Raw genomic sequence first — 27,211 nt, 5'->3', positions numbered from 1 at the left:
GGTCACAATCGTGGCTCAATGCGATGGTGCATTATCATCGTGTAAAATACATGAGTTCTTCTACACTTCCAGCCGTTTTCGGCGGATGTTCTCAGGCAAACGACTCAATACGGCCAAATAGAACTTTTTATTGACCGTCTGTCCCTCCGGAACAAATTGATGATGCACCAAACCATGAATATCGAAAAAATGGTGATCATCACCTTGATTTTTGAGCGGCTTTTTCGTAATTTTTGTTAGGACCGGCGGGGGGTTTTGTTGGCTTCGGCTCGTTTTTCCCTCCATTCCGCTAATTGTTCACTTGTTTGCATGTCAAACTCATAAGCGCATATCTCATCGGCAGAAATAATGCTATTCATGAATGCGGGATCGGAATTCGCACGTTCAAGCATGTGCAAAGAACCGTAAACAGTTATTTTTTTTTTTAAATCAGCTTTATCGGGAAGAGTCGAGCAAGAACGCGTGTCATACCCTAAATATCCACCAGAATCATTCGAACGGACTTGCGAGAGATGTCGAGCTCTCTTGCCGTCTCAAACACTTTCCTGACGATTTTCAAGCACCATATCCTTCACTTTTTTTAATATTATCATCAGTTGAAGAGGTCGAAGGTCGTCCAGAACGAGGCATGTATTTAGCGATCTCTCGACCCTCTTTGAAGGCTTGGTACCACTTGTGGGCTTCTGTTTTTGATAAAAGTGAATCAACGTGCCTTTTCCATATTCCATTCCACATACGAAATTTGCACGATATTTGTTATTTTCGATATTTGTATCCATTGCAAAAATCGCAACGCACTTCAGTTCTACCGACTTATTTGACATTTTTAAGGACAGTCCTACCAACTTATTTTTTTAAATATCATTTACTTCAAATTTTTGTTTTACTCATCTGAAAGCGACATATAAATATAATATAATATGCAAAAAATTGCAAAAAAAAATAATAATATTGGACGCATTTATGTTTTTAATTTTTAGTTTTTCTTATAATTTTTTTCGGTTTTTTAATTTTAGCCGACTTCTTTTTAATTTTTTGAAAATATAAAAATTATAACCGCAAATCCAAAAAATATATATATTATTATTTCAATTTCGTGTATTTCTCTGCTTTTCTATCTTGCGTGAATCGTGTAACTGTAACATTTGTTGGTGTGAAAGCGGCTTTAGATCTGCACACACTGCGTCTAAAATGACTTGAATCGCAAGCGGCAGACGCCAGCCGCGGCATCCGCAACGCTCAGCGCCATCATCATTGCGGCAGTGGCATGCGGAAAAAGTAGTTCATGGCAGACACGCACACACACAGGCTCATAAAAGTGCGCCACCACATATGCACTTGTTATTTACGCAATTTTTGTTATTTATTTTATTATTTTTGCATGACTTTCATTTTTTTTTATTTCCCATGCGAAATGGACGCAATATTAAATTGACTTTTTCCATTTTTATTGAGGCTCATCCGTGTTTTGGGTATTTTAGCGAAGGCGGCTGAAGCTACTTAATTTGATTTTCGTTAAAAACGTATAAAATGCCATAACTAAGCACTAAATAAAGTTATAAAACGCTAATTTTGCACAGGGAATCGCAGTAGCAAGGAGCATCTGTATGCCCAATTTTTTGAAAAAGTGGGCGTGACCTCGCTCTCTAATAAGTTTAATGTAAATATTAACTAACCCAGTAAAGTTACAACAACCAAATTCGCCCAGCGCAAATATTATAGAAACTCCTACCGACAGTGTGAAAATGGGTGAAATCGGACTACAGCCAAGCCATATAACGGTACTGTTAAAAATTACTAAAAGCCCGATAAATGAAAAACTAAATATGCCAGAGATATTAAATTTTAACACCGAGATGGTTTGAAATACCTTCAAAATTGAACGGGGAGGTCGCTATCGCACTATGGAGGGTTTTTTTTTTTTGAAATTTGACAAAATAGCGGCGATTTGAACAAAAAGTATCGAATTTGAGCCTTTTTTTCGACGGTTTTTCGTAGAAAAAAATAGCACTCTGTACCCTTTCTACAAGAAACGCTGTAGCAACAAAAAATAAATCGATTTTTTGAAAATTCACAATGAGACTATCCCTTAAAAACGTTTTTCCAAGGTTCCTGCTAACTTTTCAAAGAGAATACCAACCACTTGAGGAGTAAAGATCTTAAAGTTAAGCAGGAAAAAGTCAACATCGATGGTTTAGCACCTAAAATCGCAGTCAACCGCTTTCTTATTGTCACAAAATAGAGCATAGAAATTTCCTAACTCGCATAAATAGTTGCTTCGAGGCTTTCGAACAATGTTTCTCACATCCGCTGTCGCGAGAGTTTCTCTTATTTCCTATTCTATTTTAAGCCAAAGTGTTAATTGCCTTCTGGGCGGTCGTACAAATAATTGAAGACGATTTCTGTATCCACGCCACATTAATATGATCACTTACTGATGACTATTTACATACATACAAATGGCATGTGTGTTTGTTTGTATGTATGCTAATAACCATTTGACAATGCCGCAGCAAAGCAGCAAAGACCAAATAAAAAATGGTTTCTCACTTGCACAATGCCATTTAGCCGAGTCTGACGCAGCTGACGCGCTTCGGCTACTGTTTGTCCAAGTAATTTATTTTGCAGATCGTCTATGTGCTTTTCACACTCCGACTTAAAGAGACGTTTGCATGTATATTTGGATGTATGTGTGTATTTACTTGAACATTAACTTACTTTCTTGAATAGATCAGTACAAAGCGGACCGCATATGGTGGTTGAAGAATGAAAGGATTATGTTTTGAATATAGTTTGCATTGAGGAAACATGAAAAAATAGAACACACACCGCGATGGATTTATGAGTAGTAGGTTAAAAGAACTGAAACCTTATGCAATTACTATGGGACTCTTTGGCAAAGTCTATGGCTAATGCTTACAGGTATTTAAACCTGATTATCGAACCTTAAAATCTGATAGTGATGATAAGGTGGATCATACTACAATAGACGCTGCACTGTTCGATCGTTTGGTACCTAAGCAAAAAACTACCGTTCCTTCGCAAAGTCTTAAATTCTTATTGCTGAGTTTTACAACGGTATCTGTAGCTGCGCTTATCTCATCAATATACAGAGGTCTGTTAAATACAAATATCCAAGACTTATTCTTCAAGAGAAGACACAGTAGATCACATAAGTACTTGTAGATAGATAGAAGACCACCAGCCACCTGAATCAAGAGTTTAACGCTAAATATATGAGAATCTTCAGGTTTTGATGAACTAGCAGAGCTGTATATAATACACATTGAGTTATAGGCGATAACATAACATGTACTACTAAGAGACTTTGTCCAATTGTTTTTTAACTTCCCGACATATCGTTACGGAAAATTGTGCTAAACTTTTGCAAACCTCAGATCCCATCAAGAGACTTAAACACTTAGAAGACTATTCTTTTAGCCTAACCAAAAAAGATCCTTGCCTACGGATTGTGTCCTTCTAGACTAAAATTACAAATACCTCGATTTCGAATGACTTGTTCAATTTTCGAATTAGAAATTTTAACATAAAATGTATTACGCTTTGGACACCGTGCTAGGGCCAATTACAGTCGCAACAAGCCTCCGGTTAGTCTAAGTTTACAGCAAACACTCGACATATGCTTCCACAGATGCTAACAGGCCTAAGAGCAAATTCTTCACGCTGACATACGAGCGCATGGCCGTGACACGAAGGCATTACGCACGCAAAGATCAGTGAGTTTGAAGAAGCCGATAGCTTGAGGGAATATTGTAGACAGCAAAAACAGCATTGGCTCTACTTTGAACTAGGATGGCAGGATAGATTCAGATGCGTACTGCCATTGCGTATGGACTGTGCTCAACATGGTTACACAAATGTGTGTGTGCATTAATGTTTTTGCCGGCAGCTTAATCTCGTTTTCTTTCTGTTGCAACAACTCAACGATTACGTGCGACTATCCAACCGGCTGCACGGCTGTATAGTTTCTTCCAAAGTTCTCAAACCCAACCGCATGCGTATCATTCTTGCGGTTACAGGCAACAGCAGCGCCGGCAACATTAGCTGGCGACAACAAAATAGCCAAGCGCTTCGCTGGTGTATGGCTTCCTACCTTCCTGTGCGGCCGGTTTTATCCTCTTCCTGCCTATACGACCAACTGTGTCCCGCACACGCTGTGTCTCGACCTGTGCCAACTTACTGTTCGCCTGCTGTTCGGCGCGCCGCAACGCCCTTCCACCGCATTCGTTACACATAAATGGCGCAGCTACTATTTCCATGTGGATGCATAAAAGTCAGCCCAGAAAAATGCCATTCGAATGTAATTCTAGCAGTCTTGTAGAGGCATGTGTATACTTTTGTGACTGTGTGTGTGTGTGTTTGTGCCTGTGACTAACCGATTTGCAATTTTCTGCTGTGTAGCTGCCTTCCGTGCAAACGTAGCGCATCCCAGGGGTTTAACATACCATAGCGTCTCAAAATACACTCTATGCTCAGCTGACATTGCCATGCCATTATTTACATACACACTATCTTCTTACAAATCCTCTATCTTACATCGATTCGTCCTAACTCGCGTCCTTGCCGTCAAAATTTATAGTTTTTTAATCTATTCGCTCGGGCGGATAGGTTCTTTGTCTCTACTTTCCATTTGAAGCTTATCACTTGCCGATAAACCAGTATGTTCCGAGTCTCTTATTGTAATTTTTTCCCCTTAAGTTGGATAAATTCCTATTCTAGTTTGCATATACGCATACTTCGACAGTGAACTTTGAATCTTTTTGTGGAAGGTAATGGGGAGTAGAGTCTCTGGAAATAACATTAACTTATGTGATAGTATATGCCAGAAAGATCCTGTAAAATCTCACTTTTCTATAGACCTTTCTCAGACCCCTAAGCTACACTCTTTACTGGTGAGTTCTATTATATGAGCTCCATTAAAAAATTCCTGGGTTGCGCTTTAGTTCGAGATTTTCGGTACAATACTTTCTTCTTACGTCCGTACATCATTTAAACAGAAAGCACTTTGAGCTTTCGAACTAAAGTAAATAACTAAGCGTGAAAAAATAGTACAATTAAAAAAGTTGAAACTTGAAAACAAGCGGAAAATATTCGTTTTACAATTAAAATTCGGTATGCTTACCTACTTTGCTTACTACAATATCTTTTAAGCACCACCCTATGGCGGAAGTTTGTATAGGTGTGTACCTATTTGAGAATCACGTCAACTTTTTGTGTTGTTATTAGAAAATTGTAGCAATTTTACCACGAAAGCTGTTACCGAAAATTATAATTTAAGGTACATGAAAATGTTGCCAACGGTGCAAACAAAAAACGGTGCTAAATAATTTTGGAGGCATGTGGTTAATTGTGTTTTAGTACGCGTGAACACTTGGATACCAAACTTAAATTCGTTACACGTACCTGCTTTAGGTATTGCAAGAAGTGATCGGTTGACAATTATCGCCACTTTTTATATGCACAATTGCAAGGATATTGAGTACTGCTTTGTACCATTTCAAAATGGCGTACCGCATTTTTATCAATTTCCGTAGAAGTAAAAAGTTTTCGGTACAAGCAAATAGTTTTCGGTACAAATAATTGCCTAAAAGTTCTTTTTCTCCCTAAACGCTACACACAACTAAGCCCAAAATAAATAAAATAACAACAAATTTGTGTATCTACAGCTGTGTACCTAAACCCACATTGCCACCGAAGTTATAGTTCCACACTCAGAGTGCGCCGTTTCTAATATTTATTTGTGTGATTTTTTATTAGCTGCTAACGATTCACCACACTTATACATCTACTTAAGTATTTAGATGCGGGTATGTAAGTGTGTGTCATGTGTGTTTGCTATTCTTCTCAATTCTGCTTGTTGTTTTGTTTTCATTGCATTTCCTTTTCGCTTGTTTGTTTACGTTTTGTGTCTTAGATTTTCCTAGCGATTCCCTGGATTTGACTTATTATTTTTTGTTGTTCTTTCTGTTGACTGCGGTTGGTCTTCCACAACTTAGTCGCGTCGGTTGTTGTCAACACCAGGCAACAACTTTGACCACCGGCGTTGTGTCTTGGCGAGATGTTGTGCCGAAAGACATGTCTACATATACGTTTGTATGTGCATATTTATTAATGCATATAAGGATGTGTGTATATGCCAAGAAATCACTCCTCTGCCTACCTACCTATGCAGCTTAGGGTGGTGCTTAAATGCAGGTTTAAACAAATTTTTGTATTTTGATTTGTCAAACGACATTGTTTGTGTTCTTAAGAGCTTATAAGGGTTTCAGTTAAAAAATAAAATAAAAACTTACGGTTTTATTTGATTCTATAACATCTAAAGAATATTGTTCTAAATTCTTAAGTTGATCGGAGTAATGGGTTTAGAGATACAGCCTAGAAAAGCACGATTTCGCACGCCTTTTACTCGAAACTGTGTTTCAATATCTGTTGTCAAGATTTCTCGCAAACTCAACCGATCTTAATAAAGTTTTACACATGGCTTCGAGATATAATTTACGAGGTCTTGAGCGAAGGACTTTTTTGTTTAATTGCAACTACTTAAAAGAACAAACGCGTCAAACGATTAAGGTGTGGCACCTTACCTTATATGTTTATGTGCTGTCTGTAGCTTTAGAGGGATACATGGGTTTTGTCGAGCATAAAACTGCCTATTCTCAAGATTTTTTTTTATATAAAAAAAGTTATATATTTTGTTCAAACTTTTTATTATTCTAAAGATACATATTTTGCAAAAATTTTATGAAATTTTCAAAAGAAAATTCAAAACTCGGCGATTACGACGTCGTTTCCTGCGTTTCCTCGAAAAAAGGCCACCGTGATAACTGCAGAACTTCTAACGGAATCATCAAAAGTAAAAAAAGGACGTGATTTCGTTTAGATCATAATCTAGATATTGGACGAACGAAAAACTAAAAAAATTTAAAATTTTATTTTTGGCAGACGTATAAGAAAATATAAATTTTGGTGAAAATTTCTTGACTAAATTTGATGCGATGCTTACAAAGGATTTAGAAGGCAAAAAATTGCAGAATAAAAATTTAAAGGATCACCCTAGGGTAGACACTTGTGTATATCACGCAATTCTATTACCCTAATAGGCATGCTCCGCCTAAAGCACTGCAATAGATATGCTCCTGCTTTCATATAGCTACACTTTTTTATATCCCTACATATGGTACATCTGTACGTACTTATATTTCTACACATGCACTTGTCATCGTTGCACGCAGCTGCTCTTATTAATTTCACTTTTGCACGCACATACTTTTGTAATATCCAAAAGTGTATATATATACATATGTATTTATTATAATTTCCAAGTGCGAGCGCAGTCTTAGATTTCTACAGTGCATCGTAAAAAAAGTGAAATATTCAAATAGCCGATCCACTTCAATAACATGCTGATCCTACACATCCAGTCGCTTTTAAGATACAATTAGATATATATGTACAAGTACATATACATACATATATTTAGTTATAGGCTTTATGACCCTGTGTTATTCATTTCATTTTCATTTTCCGTTTTTACTCGCAACTTAACCACATTTCCACCGATGGCTGTGTCCCTTGAGCTCATCTCGTCGATTAGTATTCAAAGAAGCCTCGCAATACTCAGCCTCTGTAAAACCTTATGGTCCGTTTGAAGAAAGACTATGGACAAAGAAAGACTAAAGTGCTGCTACAACGCCTAATAATCTAAGATATACATAAAATAAAGCAACCCACACAAAGTTTTTCTTCTGCAACAATCTTTAAAATAAGACAGCAATCTTTGGTCAAATGAGCAGCAAAATTCCTTCTCTGAACCTAAACTAGTGTCTCGTAAAATTGGCTGATCAGTATTATAATATGTGATATAAGTAACCCTGGACGATGACATCTGATGAGTCGACGTTATGAGTTTTCGTGAGAAAGGTTCTGCGGAAGATTTATGGTCCTTTGCGCATTGGCAACGGCGAGTATCGCATTCGATGGAACGATGAGCTGTACGAGATATACGAGGACATTGACAAAGTTCAGCGAATTAAGAGACAGCGGCTACGCTGGAAAAACACTCCAGCTCTGAAAGTATTCGAGGCAGTACCCGCGGGGGGAAGTAGAGGAAAACCTCCAATTCGTTGGAAAGACCAGGCGACCTGCACTTACACTTGGAATCTCCAATCGACGCCAAACTGCAAAAAGGAAGAACGACTGGCGCGATGTGTTAAACTCGGCTATAACCGCGTAAGCGGTGTCTACGCCAATAAAAAAGAAGAAGTAACCCTATGATCATTATCTAAGATTCGGTGTAATCGATATCCAAGGAAACAATTTCCAATGCAATTTCGATGTCTCTGTCAGAGTTCTGATGGCTGTTTTGATATGAGAAGAGATGTATCCGCTTTACTTCTAGATTCCTTATGCGCGCAGCAACCTCCAACCTTTTCAACTGAAATGGTTGGAAATAGAATATAACAACTTTTCTAAACAACTTCAAGTTTCAAGTCAACTTGGACGGTTAGAAAGTCTGGATTCATCTGTGACGAATTCTCGGTTCAACCACAAACACTATCATCGTCTTTACAGTGGCACATTCAGTTATTTGACTTTTGAAAATTGTAAAACCTCGCATAAGTTTTACAAAAATATTTTTCAATTATACCAAAATTAAGCAACTAATATTTAAAATATTTGTTTTAATTATTAACAGTTAACAGTTAAGTTCAATTTCCTTAACAAAAAAATTTAAATAACTACATTTTCACTAATTCATAATTTTACTTTCCATCTTTCAGGTATGTTTCTGAATCAGTTCTCTCTCTCTTCGTACCATTATAAGTAATGTAAGTAAATAACAAAATTTATATATTTTTCACTAAAAAATTTAAAGTCAACGCTTAAAATATTCAAAATAGTTTTCGTTTGTTAATATATTCTGTATTCAAATTGCTGAAAAAGAATTATTTTTGAACCTGTTCATGCTCTTCTTTCAAATATATTTTAAAATGTTTGGTTTCACTTGCTCCACTTCTGAGCCACTGTGCAGTTCTTAGTATACAACTACAGGTTGTTGTTAACTTAAATGTATGAACTACAACAAACATTTAAAGCATATTGTGGATTTCGTGAAATATATAGGGCTTTAACCGCAAAATAGACATGCAGCAGATGCGCAACAAGTCTCAATGCATTTTTCAGTGTCATACAAAAAGTCCATGGGTCATTCTAAAACTCGATGTTTTCTGGTGCTACAATTTCTCTAAAAATTTGTTCGTACTATATAATTAAATATTTAATTTTATTTTTGGATTTTACTCCAATTTTTGTTATTTTTCATAATTTCGTTTTATATTAAATTCTTATATAACGTCAATATATTTTATTTCAGTATAATTAAAATGTTTTATCCTTTGACTTTTTTAAATCCATTTTTTTTATTATTTTAAAGTTTTTTTGTTTTAAGTTTTGTAAATAATTATTTAATTATTTTTATATTTTACAAAATTTTTGTTTTATCATTTTTTTGTTTTATTTAATTTTTTTTGTATTTTACTTAATTTTTCATATCTTTATTTAAACTTTTTTTGCGTCAATTTTTTTATTAATTGAATAATTTTTTGATTTTTTTTCTTCAATTTAATTTATTTTTTTTATTGCGTTTTAAAATTTTCTGTGTCAATGTGTTTATTAATTTTGAATATGTTTTGCACTATTTTTGTTATATTTTAGCGCTTTTAATTTTATTTTTAATATATTTTATTTTATTTAAAAAAAAATTATACATTATTTTTATTTATTTTAACATTTTGTACTTCCTTCGTGCCATTTTATTTATTTATCCGGTCTTATTTATTTTTTGTACGTTTAATTATATATTTTTTTAATATTTACATATTTATGATTTTCTTAATTTTTTTTATTTTTTATTGCTGTTTTTATTTCTATTTTTTTTACTTTTATTATATTTTTATTTATTTTTTGTTTTTTTATAATTTGTTTTTAAATTTTTTACATATGTTTGTACATACATACATCCATACATATCTACATACCATATTTTTATACTCTCGCAACAATGTTGCTAACGAGAGTATTATAGTTTTGTTCACATAACGGTTGTTTGTAAGTCCTAAAACTAAAAGAGTCAGATATAGGGTTATATATACCAAAGTGATCAGGGCGACGAGTAGAGTCGAAATCCGGATGTCTGTCTGTCCGTCCGTCCGTCTGTCCGTCCGTCCGTGCAAGCTGTAACTTGAGTAAAAATTTATATATCATGATGAAACTTGGTACACGTATTCCTTGGCTCCATAAGAAGGTTAAGTTCAAAGATGGGCAAAATCGGCCCACTGCCACGCCCACAAAATGGCGGAAACCGAAAACCTATAAAGTGTCATAACTAAGCCATAAATAAAGATATTAAAGTGAAATTTGGCACAAAGGATCGCATTAGGGAGGGGCATATTTGGACGCAATTGTTTTGGAAAAGTGGGCGTGGCCCCGCCCCCTACTAAGTTTTTTGTACATATCTCGGAAACTACTATAGCTATGTCAACCAAACTCTACAGAGCCGTTTTTTTCAGGCATTTCCATACACAGTTCAAAAATGGAAGAAATCGGATAATAACCACGCCCACCTCCCAAACAAAGGTTATGTTGAAAATCACTAAAAGTGCGTTAACCGACTAATAAAAAACGTCAGAAACACTAAATTTTACGGAAGAAGTGGCAGAAGGAAGCTGCACCCAGGCTTTTTTTTAAAATTGAAAATGGGCGTGGCGCCGCCCACTTATGGACCAAAAACCATATCTCAGGAACTACTAGACCGATTTCAATGAAATTCGGTATATAATATTTTCTTATCACCCTGATGACATGTACGAAATATAGGTGAAATCGGTTCACAACCACGCCTTCTTCCAATATAACGCTATTTTGAATTCCATCTGATGCCTTTTCTGTATAATACGAGTATAAACATTAGGAACCAATGATGATAGCGGAATAAAACTTTACAAAAATACGGTATTTGAAAAATATTTAAATGACGGATAATGAAATCTCGATTATCACTTTACCATGCGAGAGTATAAAATGTTCGGTGACACCCGAACTTAGACCTTCCTTACTTGTTTTTATTGTTTTTTTTTTTTTGTCATTTCGTCACAGACACTCCACTCTTAATCGTGTGACTGTCAAATGTTTGCTTTACATTTCAAATACACACACACATGCACACATTTAGCAGAAGAAAATCCACACAGCAAAAAACAAAAAAAAAAAAGAATTTTGTTGTTGGGTCATAAATTCATTGCTCACTCATTTTCACGCGCATCCAGCAATTGTAACAGCAGCAGCAACGACAACAACCACAGCAACAGCAATGGCATTGCCTCGCCTTCGCTTGCGCCAACAACCACACGCTTGAGGTTTTGTGCTCAATTTGATATTGTAGTTGTTATTGTAATTGAGGTTGAGAGCATAGTGTTAAATAGTTGCTCTGCAGCGCTCTGTTGCCCGATTGCGTTGCTTCCTTTAAATTGGCTTTTATTTGGTTGAACTGTAGTTGTTCTTACTCAAGCCGCTACAGCTTCTGCTAATGTTATTGTTGTTGTAGTTGTTGCTGTTGCTGTTGCTGTTACTACACTTATTGTCACCGTGCAGTTGAGCTCTTGTGCTCATTTCTCTCGACCAGGCCAAGGAGGGCCAGCGTCAAAGCCATTACATCGGTATGTATGTATGTACATGCCAACAACAACATCAGCAATAATAATATCAATTTATATAAGGGGCGCGGGGGTATGCATGCGCAAATGAAACTCCCCACACACATTAAAAAGCAGAGCAGGGCAAACATGACAACAACAACAACAACAGCTATTATAGCAGGCAACACTCAGCGCCAAGTAGTGGTGGCAGCAATAACCGCAATAACAATAATAACAACAAAAGCACTGGGTTTTATTAGGCAGTTAGTCAGTAGTTGCTCGCCATATGCGAGTAACAGTGTCGTCGGCAGCAGCGACGTCGACAGCGACGACTACAGTGAAAATAGCTGCTGATATTTGCTTCGTTTTTTATTTTTACTCTTTTTTTCCACGTTTTTTATTTTAATTTTTGTTTTATTGAGTGAGTGTGACTGACTGACTGGTTCAGCGACGTCCACCGTTCAACGTCTCTCTGCGTGCGACTCACGACCTCAGCTGTTGTTGGTTTATTCGTTCGTTCACTCATACGCTGGTTCGTTCGCCCCTCGCAAGTACATGCATACGTGTTTACAAAAATACATGTATGTGGCTATGTTTGTATATATGCACTTGTATTGGTGTGTATCTGTGTTAATTTTATACAACGCTGCTTGATTTACTGATTTGCTCAATGCTCAGCGTCGTCGTCGTATTGAGGCGCATGTCAGCGCAGCTGTCGACGTCGCCGTTTACGTCCACTTTCAGTTGGCCACCAAACCAGCAGCGTTGGCTCGGCTGCTGCTGCTATTGCCACAGACAGCATTTTTTCGTTCGTTTCCAACAGACAAGTCAGTCGTACGGTAACTTTCAAGCGAGGTGGATCGTTTTAGCGCGGTTAGTAGAGACTCCAAACGGCATGGATAGATGAACTTTTATTATTTTTGTGTACCTCTACCTGCCTCTGCGTACTACCACACATTTTAGTGCGAACACCAACCAACCAACAACCAATCAGCCAGCCAGCAAGCAAGCCAAAACACCACCAAACACCTCGTTCGCCCCCACAAAGCAACAGTAAATATACGCGTGTATGTATTCATGTGTACACACACACACATTCGAAATAGAAAATACCACAGCAGGAGCAGTAGTTGGTACATACAAACAGCGCATGAATATAAAATAATTACGTACATATATATATTAGGTACATATGTAGTACATACACGCTCGCCAGTTGTGTAGTGACCTGACAGCCTCAAAAGCAGCGTGCGAGCTCATCGAGAGCGGTCAACAGCAACAGCAAATAGTAGAAAAGTAGCAAAAATTTACAAATTGGGTGTAGAGTTTTTCGGCTAACGAGCGTGTTATAAAAAAGTGGAATTTATGAAAAGAATTCACAACAACGTCAAGCAAAACGGTGTTATAAGTAAATCAGAAGCAAGCATAAACTAAAATATTGCAAAAGCTAATCGCGTTTAATACAAACTGACGGTCCGCTCACGCGTTGAAAATATCGAAAGCAGCGAAATAATATACATACTTGTATGTGTGTGTGTAATAAAAAGGTACAAATTGTTTCATTAAATGTGCAAAAAGAATCTCGAAAATTAATTAAAAAAATTTTCAAATACACAAGTGTTTGAAGTGGCAAGTAATTGTATGAAATAGTAAATACATACACATAAAATAAGGTTTATAAAAAATTGTTACACATGCCACAGAACGAGTCTTACACTGGTAGAAAGTGTTGAAAAAGCCTAAACAAATATATTAAAAATCATATGCAAATATAAACAAAAGCTAAACACGACAATTTATTTGTGAAAAGCAAAAACAACTCGTTTTAGAAATAATTTATAAAGAAAATAATTTTGTTAATGGAAACTTACTAGTGACAAACAAAAAGTATTAGTGACAAAATAAATTTTAACAAAAACTAAAAAAAAACATAGTGACGAATTAAGTTCTAGCAATAAAAACCAATTCCACAATTGTGAGCAATAAAAAATAAATGAAAGACGGGCTGAAAAATAGAAACAAAAATTTTGTGAAAAGTGCTTTTTTATGAAGAATTACTGAAAAAACTCGCTTGTTTAGTGAAGTAAAAAGTGTTGAAAAGTGCAAATTTATTAATAATTTTTTTTTAAATTCTAAAATAAATATACTACACTTGTATGACTTAAAGTACCAACTAAACGGGAAAGTGACATGAGAAAAGCTGGAGAAAGAATATTTTGAAAATTGTAAGCATAATTTTTACAATAACTAAAGATAGATAATGTATAAACCTATTTAAACAGCTGAAATAAAAAAATTTAAAGCAAGTTTGCGTCTGTAAAAGCCAATACGCCAGTGGCAAAACATAAAATTAAAGTGTATGTGCTTAGTAACAAATTAAATTTTAGTAAAAAAACAACCAATTTTAATTATTTACACGGTTTCGTGCTGTACTCATATATTTTTGTGCAAAATTGTCGCCAACGTCGACCATAAAATGTTTGATCCATTTGTTAAAATCAAGAAAAAGCGAAATCTAAATGTTGTTGATATCTTAGACAGTGTCGCGGGTGAACTGGAGCTGGCCATCGCGCCGCCAGAGCAGGCGGTCATTGAGCAGGTTATTGCTGAAGACGCAGTGGTGGTGGAAGAAGCGGAACAACAACCGCAACAACAACAGCAACAGCAGCAAGTGAAGCAACAATTGTTGCACACCAACAGAGAGCAGCGAGTGCAACAACCGCTAGAACAGCAGCAGCAACAACAACAACAGGATCTAGAGCCGAATGCCAATTGTTACTGTGTAAGTGGTGCAGCATTAATTGGTGCAGGAGCAACAGCTGCAGGCGCAAGCGCAAGCGCCAACACCGTAGCTAGCCCCGCAATATCGCCCACAACCACAGGCACCGTTGCCACAATAGCAGCAGCCGCCTCGTCCGCTGCATCGCCACTCTTGGAGGCAATTGCTAGCAGCAGCAGCAGCAGCAGTAGTAGTAGTAACAGTAGTGGCAGCAGCAGTTGCAACAACAATAACAGTAGCAGTAGTGTTAGCGGTAATAACAGTTCCCAAGTGAGTGGCAGCAGTGTGAGCCGTCAATTGGCTAGCAGTAGCAGTGGTAGCAGCAACAGCAATTGCAGCCGCCTGCAACAGTTGATATCGACGCCGCCAGTGGCATTGCGCGGTTTATCGTCCTACTGCAGCGGCGATTTGCAGCCGTCAGCACAACAACACCAGCCAACGCTAGGTCAGCAACACGCGGCACAATCGGCGGCCGCTGTGCCCACATTGCCTCAATTACAGTTGCAATTGCAGCAGCCAACGCTGCATCAGCAGCAGCAGCAGCAACAAGCGCCTTCGGTGTTGCAGCAGCATTTGGGTCACCTAAATTTCGAAAGTGGAGCATCGAATGTGAGCGCCAGCAGTGGTAGCGGCAGTAGCAACAACAACAACAATTGTAGTAGCAGCAGCAGCAGCAACCTGCGAAGTAGCACAACAACGTTGCAGCGACACTTGGCCTCGCCAAGCAACATTCTCCAGGAAGCGTTCAGCAATAATTTGCACAGAATTTTAAAGCGTTCACATAGTTCCTCAACGTTGGCGTCCAACAATAACAATAATCCGAGCAGTAATTCCATTTCTTCCTCGCCAGCGTCGCCGCCATCCTCTTCTGCGATCTCAAATTCCAATTTTGCCGGCACGCCCACTTCACTATTTGCCAGTATTTACGGTAGCAACAATAGTAGTAGCAGCAACAGCAGCAGCAGCAGCAGTAACAACAACAACAACAATAGCCACCAAAATCACCACCACTTGAATAACAGTATAATTGCCAGTCGTCTTTTCGGCAGCAACAGTAACAGTAATAACAACAACAACAACAACAACCAACCCAACCAGCAACCCAACAATCTGAATCAGAATAACCACAGCCACCTCCAACAACAACTCACAGCGCCAAGCAGCAGCAGCACAGCGGCCGCAGCGGCAGCCACATCAAGCGCCGCCGCTAGTGTCTCATCCACCCCGCAGCAGCAGCACACTAACAATAGCAACAGCCACCAACATCGCCTGCCGCAACATAGCCACCACCGAGACCATCATTCCGCTCTTACCAATTCGATAACGAACCGTATCAACCAATCCATCAGGCGGCACTTGAATCAGCAGCAGCAGCAGCAACAACATCACCACTTACAACAGTACAATCAGCAAGTGATAAATAATAATACAACAAATAACCACCGAATACAACAACAACAGCAACAGCCTATTCCTCAACACGCACGTTTCCCACAACAACAACAACAACAAAATAATCATCATTTACAACATCACTTGCAACAATCAAACCATCAACAACAGCATCATCAAAACAGTGGCAGCAGCAGCAGCAACAACCAACAACTGCAGCATCACCAACACCATCATCATCATCACCAGCACCAGCAGAACCATCATCAAAACCAACAACAGCAACAACAATCTCCTCTGTGCCTAGTATTATTAGTTAAATGTCCGAATTCTAAGGAATTTTGTAACGCCGCCGCCGCCAACGCCGTCGCTGCAGCCGCACATTTCTGTGATAATAAAAGGTAACCAAAAACAAAAACAAACATATTTATTTCATGATAAAGCTGATGCACGATGTGTCTAGATAGGAAAAAACACAAGAATTTTGATAAAAAAACAAAAACACAAAAAATCCAGTAAAAGGGTGTCAAACGCAACATTGAATTCGGTGTGCGCAACAAATAGCTGCCGTTATTGCCTTCGTGCGCATACCTACTTACACTACATATAAGTGTAATTCTATAGCGTCTCACCTCCATATCTTCCCCCCGCTTCACTCTCGCCTCGGCGGCCCATCCTTTGTGCATATCATTTGCTCCAAAAGTTCATCGCGTGCCCTAAATTTATTCGAGGCCGCTCCTAAACGCTTTGTTGCCCTTAATGCTGCACAGTGGATAGCGTCAGAGCAAAAGTGAACTGGATTACACAGACAAATTGGTTTATTTTTTCTCTTATTTGCAGGTTTATTTATTAAAGACAATAATAGTTTCGACTAAGAACTTCATTTTGATCATTCAGTTAACCTGGTCCGATCGTAAAGGTTTTTTCGGAGATTGTAAAAAATTGTCAATATTTTTTGCTTTTATCACATTCTGTAGCTGTTTGGACCCACTGTAACACTCAGTGTACTCATCAACTCTTGCCACCGCCGCGAATATGAGATCAAAATCATTGAGTGAAACCTATTTTCGCTTGATTGTTGTTGTAGCTTCATTTCATCACTACCAGCAACAGCAACATAATATTACAACAACAATATGCAACAAATCAATTCTATTACTTCTATGCAAGAACAGATTTCCATATTGATTGACACACATTGCCGCGGTGAGGGCGCTGGTGATGGTATTTGTAGGTGCTGTTGTCGTTACTGGCGGCATAAGGGTCAACTCGCATATGTTTCAAAAAACAAAAAAATGTAGCAGAAGCGCTGCCCGTTTGTGCACCACTGTGATGTATTTATACGGGGAGAGGGCGACAGTGTTGAAGCAAGATATAACTACAGCAGTCAACCTGATGCCTCCTAAACACGCTTTTTGCCGCTAGTATACCACAGTTTGCTCAGTTCCATGTTGATTTTTTTTTAATTTTTTTTTTATTTTTTCGTATTTTTTAAATTAAATTATTCTCAATAAATTTTTGCTAAGAATTAGAACGGTTCTGCACGTCTGTTTATTACCGTTGCCCAGCAGCTTCTACACACACATGCCTCGTACTTTCTTAATTGGGTTAATTTGTCTTTCATTGAATACCATAGCGAACAACTCCAACAGCGTCTTCTTTCTTTTCATTTTTTCTCTGTACGATTTTTATCTGTTGCTCTGCTTGTTGCTACTGATTAAATACTTTGGTGCTATTTCCATATTGCTTTCTTCTTGCGTGTGCTGTGTACTTTTTCTCATTGATTTTTTTTTTATAAAAGTACGAAAAGGTCTGCCTGTGGCTCAGTCATTATACTCGTATTATTTTCTGTTATTTTTTTTATTCGTTTCTTATTTTTTTATCGCTTTTGAAGGACACTCAATGGAGTCGAGGCTGTCAGTCGAAATGCAAAACGTTCCACCACCGATTATTTGTGTCTAGAGATCCTCGCCCGCTTGTTTTTAATATAATTGTATTTCATTTTATAGTTTTGTATCTCAGCTGCGTTTCGTGTGTAATTTCAAGTATTTTCTTGCATGCGATAAATTAGTTAGCTCATCAAAGTAATTTACTACATCAGCCCTGTTGCTATGTGTCTTCTACTTTTTTCAATTACTTTCGTACGCATGGTCTTGGACTACTTTTTTGTTGTTGAGTTCTTTGTTTTTTTACTCGTATTATTTCATGTGGTTTTTAATACAGTTATTGCTCTGTTCGTGTGGGTGTCTGCGCCCAAAGTCGCCGGGTTCACTGTTAGCCTCAGCACTGAGCTTGTTAAGTTTCTATTTTTATTATTAGTATTATGTTTTTATTTTTTTGAGGTCGCAGGTCAATTATATTCACCACACCCCAGCTTGTGCCACTTTTTCCGCATACAAATAACTGTTGCGCAAGTCCATGCCATTTGAAGCGCTTTGAGAATATGTTTTCGTTTTATTTCACAGCAAATGAGTATTCAGCTCATATCCTTTCACTGTTACAAGCTGTGACTTCATTATTAGAAATTTTAGGTTATGTTAAAAAACTGAAATTGTTTAAATAAGAAAAACAAATGTGGAACTCCAATATTTAAGAGAGATTTTGCGACGTGCACTCAAATTTCGAGTACATACTTGAGTGAAAAACTCACACAATTCTCAAGTACAATATTTTCCGAAAATACATATACATACACAAAACTCAAATTTAAAAAAAAATGAAAATAAAATATTATATAAATATAAAAATATTATTAAATAAAATATATAAATAAAAATTTAAAAATAAAATATTTTTGAATAATATCAATAAATTATTTCACTCAAAATAAATCAAAATTATTTTTGAGCAATATCAATAAGTCATTTCTCTCTTTACAATAATCATTTCACTCGAAATAAAATTAAAACATTTTTGAGTAATTTCGATAAAATTTCACAAAAACTGTACTTAACTATTCTCTACAGTACTAAAAGTTGCTTCGTGCTGTAGCTACACACATTAAATGGAAATTAAAATAAAATTGTGCTCTGAAAACTAACACTCATTCGAGTACTTATCATAAACATACTCAAACTTTGAGTGTTTTGTTACTTTTCTTTCTCGTATTATTGTGTGTTAGCAATCTTTACTCGCTTTTCACTATTTTTGCGAGCAGGAAATATTACCCAAACACCACGTTTTCTAAATACCGGGTGTCCATATCGTGTTGCGCTCGTTTGCGCTAAATTTTTGTCTAACTTTCGGCTTTTTTGAGTGCCACTAATAAGATGTCTGCATTGCTGTAAGCTTACAAAATAGCGTTCTGTATCTTAACTATTTTTTCTTTATTTTTATTTTTTGTTTTGCGAGCCCCGGAAGTCTGCTTGACCGCTGCTTGTGCGAAAAGATGAAAGAAATTGCGTAAAATATTTGGTTGCCACCGTCTTCCTTATCCTCTTCGCTTTCGACACAGATACGACCGCTTCCACCGCTATCGAATTTCTTGCATTTTGCATGTTTCGCTGCGTATTTTTTTCCTTTTTCCAGCTTTTTTGTAGCTTTTTTTCGGCATGTCTTTTCTCCTGTTAGTTGACCTCGCACATATTTCCGTTTCGTCCAAGTTATGTGACAATTTTATCAGCTCTTCCTTCGGTTTTCTTTCTTTGATATCAGCCGTCTGTGTTGGCCTTTCGTATGGCTTCTTCTCGTTGGTCGCTGAGTCAGTGTGGTTCTTTTAGTTCTTCGCATGCTATTTTTAGTTTGCGGTCTGCAGCCACTTCCTGGTGCACACTGTTGGGATCCTCCCTGAAAGTAAGCGGAAAATAAAATTTTTTCACACCAAAGCGAAACCTGGAGAAGAGCGATTTTTTGCTAAGGGTGTCGGTAGCGAACTTTTCGTAACGGCTAACTCAAGTGTATAAAGTTTTGCCTTTCCGTCTAAAAAAAAATCATAAAATGTCGAATTGACAAAAGTCAATCAAAGGGTATCTGGACTGAGACTTTCTGATATATTTTTTATAAACACTCATTTTTTGGCTCACGAATGGAAAATTCTGACTAGAGAAATCTACTCGTAAAATAGATTGTTTCGTCCGCAAGCAGAGATAAAAAAAATTAGAAACATATGTAAGTCTTATACTGTTACAACAACAACAATTAATTTTTCGTTTAGGTTTATTGAATATTGAAAAAAAATGTATAAAAATGTATTTATTAGTAATTATGATTTCCTCAAAACTGCGCACTTTCTTTAGAACTGAAAAAAATCACAAATATACATTTTTCTCCAACAAAATGCTTATCAAGAGCTTGTCCGAAATTCGCCCTGAGCAAACATTTCAACGAATGTATGTATGTGTTTATAATGTTCGTGCACATTTTACAAAAGACCTTGACTTGGCTGGAGAGCCTTTAGAATATCACAAAGAACGTAAAATAATCGAGAAAAAGCATGAAAAAAATAAATTTACAAATAAGTGTGTGTGTGTTCATTGGTAGATAGAAATTAAAAAAATATATATGAAATAGGTCATATGAGGCACTGCACTGTCAAGTCCGCATGCCGTCAAGGACACAGTCTGGCTGCCATGGGACCGACGCCCTATATATGTATGTATGTTTGACGCTCAGCGCGCACACACGCCGTTACAGATACTGCTGTACAGTAAGTACTCACGCGCGCATCATGCATGCATTCGCCGAGACTCCCAGCGTCTCGCGCACAACAACAAATACCGCAAATTTAAACAAGTCCATAAATAAAAAATAATAATATACACGAAAAATCACCGTGTGCAAATATACAAAATACGCGCTGAAAGCAGCAAAATGCAATGGCGGCAGGGGCGCGCGGGCGACACAAAATTATTGGCTTGTAAATTCAGATATGTACTTTTATTGTAATTTGTTTTTGTTTTTTTTTGCAAATTTCCTTAAACCGCAACACGCGCGGCCGCTGATTTGCGCCACCGCCTGCTCACTTGTTCAACGCGCTCGATTGAGCGCTGGGCTGTGCTCGCCGCCGCTACTCCAGTGCGCTGCTCAAGCAAGCGCTTTTGTATCGTTTTTGCAGAAATTTGTTTGCGAAACTGTAGCTGGCTTATCAGCGCTATAGCGGCCGCCATGACCGCGCCGCCGACAACAACAATACCAATCAAAGCAACACATGCGCCAATTACATGCCAACAACCGCAAGTACTTGCAAGCGCGCGGAGGTAGGCGGCCAGTCAGTCGATCACACATGCACTGAATCATCGCGGCGCGGCCCGAAAGCCAGTCGCCTTTGCCTTTGGAGGCCTTGAAAGCGAGCTTATAAATACTTTTGTGCTCGTGCACACACACATGAGCGCTTTCATACGCAAATGCTGGCGTGATTAAATTCACATACATACATATATATACACATACATACATACATATATAGATGTATTTGCTATATATTATATTTATTACATTTAAATGTCACAGCCGTGGAGCTTACAAATAATTGAGCGATGGCGTATGTATGTAAAAATGAAATTGTTCTGTCTGATAAAAATTCAGCAACAACAATAAACGCCATTGATACTTGAGGCATTCTTATAGAAGTTGCTATTTTCGATGACGAGGGACGGAAAACCACAGCGGCTGACCACTTCATTGGCCTAAAGTACCGTTTATTTTTCTTTAATACTGCTAATTTTCATTTTTAATTGAATTTGTCACTGCCATTTATTCCGCATGTGTGCGCGTAATTTATTTTTTGCTGCAAAATTGCGCTATGCCGTGTTTACGGAGTTGTTTTTGTTTTATATTTCTATTGCTATATATTAACATCAGTAGACAAAATATGTCAACAAACAATATAAAACAGCAAAACATAATTGATCGATTTTTTCGATATTTGAATAAATGTTTCGATTACGATTACTTGTTATCGATATTTTTTTGTTTCCGCATATCGTACAGAAACCATTTATATTTGTATTAAACTTTTACTATGTTATTAATACGCTTTTATAAGCTTTTGGATTCAAATTTATCGATATGTTTTTGTTTTAATAAAAGTGTGTGCTTCTTATATAAAATTCGCTCAACTTATTTACTGAACTGTAATATATGTTTCAATTTTCAATTTTGTTTCACATTATTTAATACTTTTTGCTCAGAATTAATTATATTCTTTCACCCAACTTATTTATCGATTTTTTTTTTACATTTTTATTCGCCAGAATTTAAGCAAATTTCTACTAAGTTAATGTTTTTAACTTTTCCCCATAGATTTTTTTGCGTTGAAATGGGTTAGATAATATTTCGTTAATAACTCGGGTTCATTTTAACCAAAAGCCAACAAAAACATTAACTCCGTTAATAGTGTTTATATCGATTATAATTAATATATTAATTATTAAATGTCACTGATTAAAAAATCAAAATATTAGCCAAAACAAGTGATAAAATTTCGCTTTTATATAATCCCAGTCATCAATTTTTCTTTAATTGATTTATATCAGCTCAAACTTTCTAAAATTTAAAGATTTCTGAATTTTATTTCAAAACTTGATCACAAATTGCAGTCATTTACAAACACTGTTCATCAAAGTTGTTGTTCTAAGAGCCTATAAAAGCAGCAATCGGCTAATTAGTTCAGTCATCATAATAAGTTCACCTCGGAATTCTTAACCTCCTAAACTTTAGGGTGTCAATATACAAGTATTTACAGACATATAAATGGGTATATCGAGTTCCGAGATTCTTACCTAATTTAGGCTTAAATGACTGGACTATATTATCGCTTTAAAAAAAATTAACCTCTCAAAATTTTGAGGTTATGTTCATAAAGTACGCCATTCACCTCAACTGCAGTATTAAAAAATGTTTATAATTTTTCTAACGAAATATTCGAAGAATAATGAAATTTCATTTTTTTTATCTCATATTAACATTTATAAAATGATTTCCTAAATGGAGGTCTTCCTCAGTATCCATATCTATTTATCGACCTCATTACGTTTACCAATTTGTTTTTGTTTTTTTTTTTGTTGTTACTTTGACAAATGAAAAAATGTTCGACAAATAAAATCTCCAAACGGGCAAACGGCAACCTCATTTGAGCGACCGAAATGTCAGCAATTTCACCAGCACAAAAACACAAATCAGCAGCCAATAAAATATAATAGAGAAAAGCGAGGCCAACATCGTGGTACGAGTGCCACACTGCGAGCATAACCTCCATTATCTAACCAAACTTAGTACTTAGAGGTGGCAAGAGAGCAACAACTATGTGTGTTTGTGTGTGTATGTGGCGCATACTTTCACAATTCTAATTGTCTGCTGCGCGGCGTGGAGCTGCAGCGCCGCCGAGCCATTGAGCCACATTGGTGCTTCTTTCACTTTACGCCACATTTGGTTGCTTTCTTTGCATCCTCATTTGCTCAGTTCGCGCGCTGTTGGCGGCTGTCCTCCTTTCTGCTGTTATTGTTGTTGTTGCTGGTGTTTTGTGATGATAATTTCTCTCGCATAGCCAAAAATGAAAAGAAGTAGCGGCCCAGCAACGATAAAACCACCAACTACAACAATGAAATATTCAAATAGAATTATAAAAGCCGAACAACAACAACAACACACGAAACTTCTGGTTGAACAGCTTCCAAAAGCTCCAAAAACGAAAAATTAGAACATAAGAGTGCTCAATAAAAAAGCGTGCGCCTGCAGTAGCTAACCGGCAAAGCCGAAAGCAAAACGCCGAACTACTTGGAACACATGAAACACCCGAAATAAATTTGATTGAAGTGAAAAGAACACCACCAAGCGGCAGCGAAGAAAGCTAAGAAAGTGTAAGATGAAAAAAAATCACAGAATAGAACTTCTTCTTGTGCGCGCACACACACACGCCGTAGCTCCAACTAGTTTTGCTTGCCGTTTAGTCCATCGCCGCAATGTGTCGGGGCCATGGTGCTGGTGGCGGCGGCGGCTGCACTGCTGGAGTTGCTGGCGCGAGTGTAAATTGATGAATTGATGACCTAAATGTTTTTGTTTTTTTCTTTATTATTACATTTTTTTGTTTTGCTGTTGTTGTTACTTAAACTTTATGGCGGTCTTTGTTGTTGCTCATCGTCGAATGTGTTACTTTTGCTGCTTAATGCCTATTTATTTTTATTTATTTTAATTTTTTTGTTTCGTACTCATTTGACTGACATTTTAGTACAGAAAAATATACATACATACGTACATACATATGTATGTGTATATGTGCATACAAGCGTACATACAAAATGCTGCATTATGCATTGAACGCACTTGAAGCTAAATATAAAAATCCTTTAAAGTATTGCATAGGGAATATTTCAATTATATAAAAATTTTAAGATTTTTTTATTTTTATTTATTTTTTAGTGATTAAATATTTATATTATTTATTTTAAATTTACTGTTATATATTTATTTTATTTTATTTGATTTTATATTTTTATTTAATTTTTCATATTTTATTTTTTTAATGCGATAAGTTTTTATTAAATATATTTATTATAATTTATATTTATATATAAAGCAATAATTTAATAATAATTTTTTATACTTTAATTTTTTCGAAACTTCTAATTTTTTACTAATCTTATATTTTTAATTTCTTTAGTTTATGAAATTTTTCTTCACGTTATTTTAAAAATTTTTATTATTTTTTTTTGTTTCGAATTATGTATATTTTATTAATATATACATATATTTATCATTTTTATCATTTCTTTAATTAAGATATAAATTTTTATTGCAAATTATGTGACATTTTTATTCTATTTTTTTAGTTATATTTTTTTTTTGTTTTCAATTTTAAAAATAATTTCAATAATTTGCTCATTTCGATACGATTTGGCTAAGATACATATATATTTTTTTTATATAACCATAAATTATTATTTTCCTTACCATTGATCGTTTTTTGATTGTAAAAAGTAAATTTTTATCAAAAATATTTTTCCGTAAATAAAAAAATCAAATATTTCCCCCTACTCTTATCACTTTCAAAATTCGTTGCTTTTTTTCCAACTTTCCCTCCCATTTCTGCTTCAAATTCCAATTCCCCTCATTTAGTTGTCATTAAAGCGAAGCACTATCACTACCAGCAACAACAACACCACCACCACTTAGCAGCTGGCTACGGTTTGTTGACTTGACTTACTTTACTATGTGTTTTTGAGGTTAAGTTATGAGGTTAAGCGGTGAAGTTATTCAATTTTCACTCGTTTCGCCTCGCGCCCCGCATTCTCTGCAGCAACATTTTTACCGTTTTGCACTTTTACTCTGCACTTTACTCCCTCGAAGTGGCGCTGTGCCGCTTCAAATTCCGAAATATTCTTGATTCACACACATACACACACACTCCCAAACAACGTAGAGTGTGGCAGTTTGTACTCAATTCCGCCCAGTTTGGGTTGAACAGAGCTGGTCAGTTGAAGCACCGGAGTGGGTGTATAGGTATGCAGGCTTGTGATTCTTTGCCTCGTTCGGCGTCAGTTTGATAGCGTTTGGTAGAAGTGATTTTTTTCCTTAAACAATATTTTTCGTGTTTTTCTCTTAAACGATCTCAAATAGGGTTTACGAGTTTCTTGAAATATTGTTTCTGCTTTTTAGATTTTTCCGTTCATAATTGCCTTGATTCCATGTACATTGCCATATTTCACACAGTTTATGTGCCTTAAATTTACATCTTTATTGCGAAGTCGATCGCTTAAGTATACAGTCGTTCAATTTTCCCCAAGTGGTAATTCGAGCTTCTCACATCAAAGGCGCAATTTATTGGAAAAATGAACGGCATTTTGCTTTAATCACGCACGCATCGCACTCAAGTGGCCTTTAAGGATTGTTTAGAATTTATTGCAGTGCTTTTGAGCGGTGATGTTGAAATTCTTTGCACTTGATTTTTGTTCTTAATTTTTGTCAGTGTACTTAAAAAAATTTAAAATAAACAATTTGAATTCTAAAATCCTAATTTTGGCATTCGTGAAGTTAATTCGTTGAAAAAAAGAAAGTATTAAAAGAGATAAATACTTTTTCTAGTTTAGAATTTTTTCTGCATTAGGAATTATTTCAAGAAAAAGTGATTTTTTTAGTTAAACCAGTATTTTCGTTTTGTATCGAAAATATTTTTAAATCGATCTCTTCTTTATCTTTAAAACATATCAAATAAATTATAACTTTTTGGTATAATATTATATCCTTGTTTTGATAGAAACAAAAAAAATATTTGTTTAACTAAAAAATTGACACTCTGGTTGAAAATTTTGTTTCAAATTTAGAAAAAATAGTTTAAAAATATTTATAAAGTAAGAAAAAAGACAAAATTTTTAAAAGTAATTATAAACAAGGAAATAAATATTTAAAAAAAATCAATAATAGTATAAACTAGAAAAAATATATATAAAATAACAAAAAATACTTATAAACTAAAAAAAAATTTTAAAAATATATACATATAAACTAGAAAATATATTTTAAAATTATTTATGAATCAGAAAAAAATTTCATTAAAAAAATAAGTATCTAAAACGGTATGTTTTTAATCAAATTTAATATTTATACATTCAAAAAAAATATTTTTTTTGCTATATTATTTTTATTTTCTTATTTCTTAGGCTTTTATTTTTATTTTATTTTATTTTTGGTTTTGCAAATGCTTATTTATTATATTTAAACATATTTGTTTTATTTTTCTTTTTTTTTTTGGTAATTTTTTTTTTTAATTATTTACTTCTTTAAAAAGCTCTCTGCAATAGGTTTTTTAATTTACAATTAAAAAACATATGCATATATACTTATTGTTAACAATTTTCGCAAAATATTATTTTTATTAATAAGTACAGTAGCGTGTGAATCAACATCATCATCATTTCATAATATGTTCATGCCTGAAAAATTGCATAGTCAGCTTTAAACAATTGTTGCCGAATATCAATTTGGGTCAATGATAGCTTTTATTTTCGTAATTTCATAATTCGGCGGTAAAAAATGGAGAACTAATCGCTTTGATTTCTTATCAATAGCAATAAATATGCCTTTGCTTCATTGAGTGCCACTTTGAGTTTGTTTGTTGCTAGTTTTTATTATGATATCAATGTGCCAAATCTATAATATTTATACATATGTATATTTTTTTTATTAATTCTTACACTTTCATTGACCTAAAAAAGGTGCACTCGTTTATGTCCTACGACTTGGTGTTATCTTAATACATTTGTTTACTTGGACCTGATGCAGGAGAGGTATCAAATGGTTCATGGACTTTTGGAGAGTTTAGTGGGGGCTAACTTTTGTCAAAACGCACCAATATATTTGTGTTATATATATATTTTGAACTTTTGCTAAGAAA

The 27,211-nt window shown here is 35.7% G+C and overlaps 1 protein-coding gene across 7 annotated transcripts in view; it reads left to right on the top strand.

The window, feature by feature from the left end:
* Nucleotides 1-27,211, top strand: part of LOC126751158 (protein roadkill) — a 178,285-nt gene that overhangs the window by 123,556 nt on the left and 27,518 nt on the right. For 4 of the 7 annotated variants that reach the window (XM_050461198.1, XM_050461201.1, XM_050461197.1 and 1 more), the window contains one exon: nt 8,802-8,849. The exons of 2 other annotated variants lie outside the window; for them this stretch is intronic. Coding sequence is in view for 1 of the 5 variants with exons in the window: in XM_050461194.1 (XP_050317151.1) it covers nt 14,191-16,286 (2,096 nt within the window). In the remaining 4 variants the exon portion in view is untranslated. Of the gene's footprint in view, nt 1-8,801; nt 8,850-12,547; nt 16,287-27,211 lie in introns of those variants that run through there. One more of the 7 variants, XM_050461194.1, reaches the window with a different exon arrangement.

This window comes from Bactrocera neohumeralis, chromosome 2 (assembly GCF_024586455.1).
Source record: "Bactrocera neohumeralis isolate Rockhampton chromosome 2, APGP_CSIRO_Bneo_wtdbg2-racon-allhic-juicebox.fasta_v2, whole genome shotgun sequence".
Taxonomy (NCBI): domain Eukaryota; kingdom Metazoa; phylum Arthropoda; class Insecta; order Diptera; family Tephritidae; genus Bactrocera; species Bactrocera neohumeralis.
The sequence above is the reverse complement of the archived record's forward strand: the minus strand, read 5'-3'. Positions and strand labels throughout refer to the sequence as shown.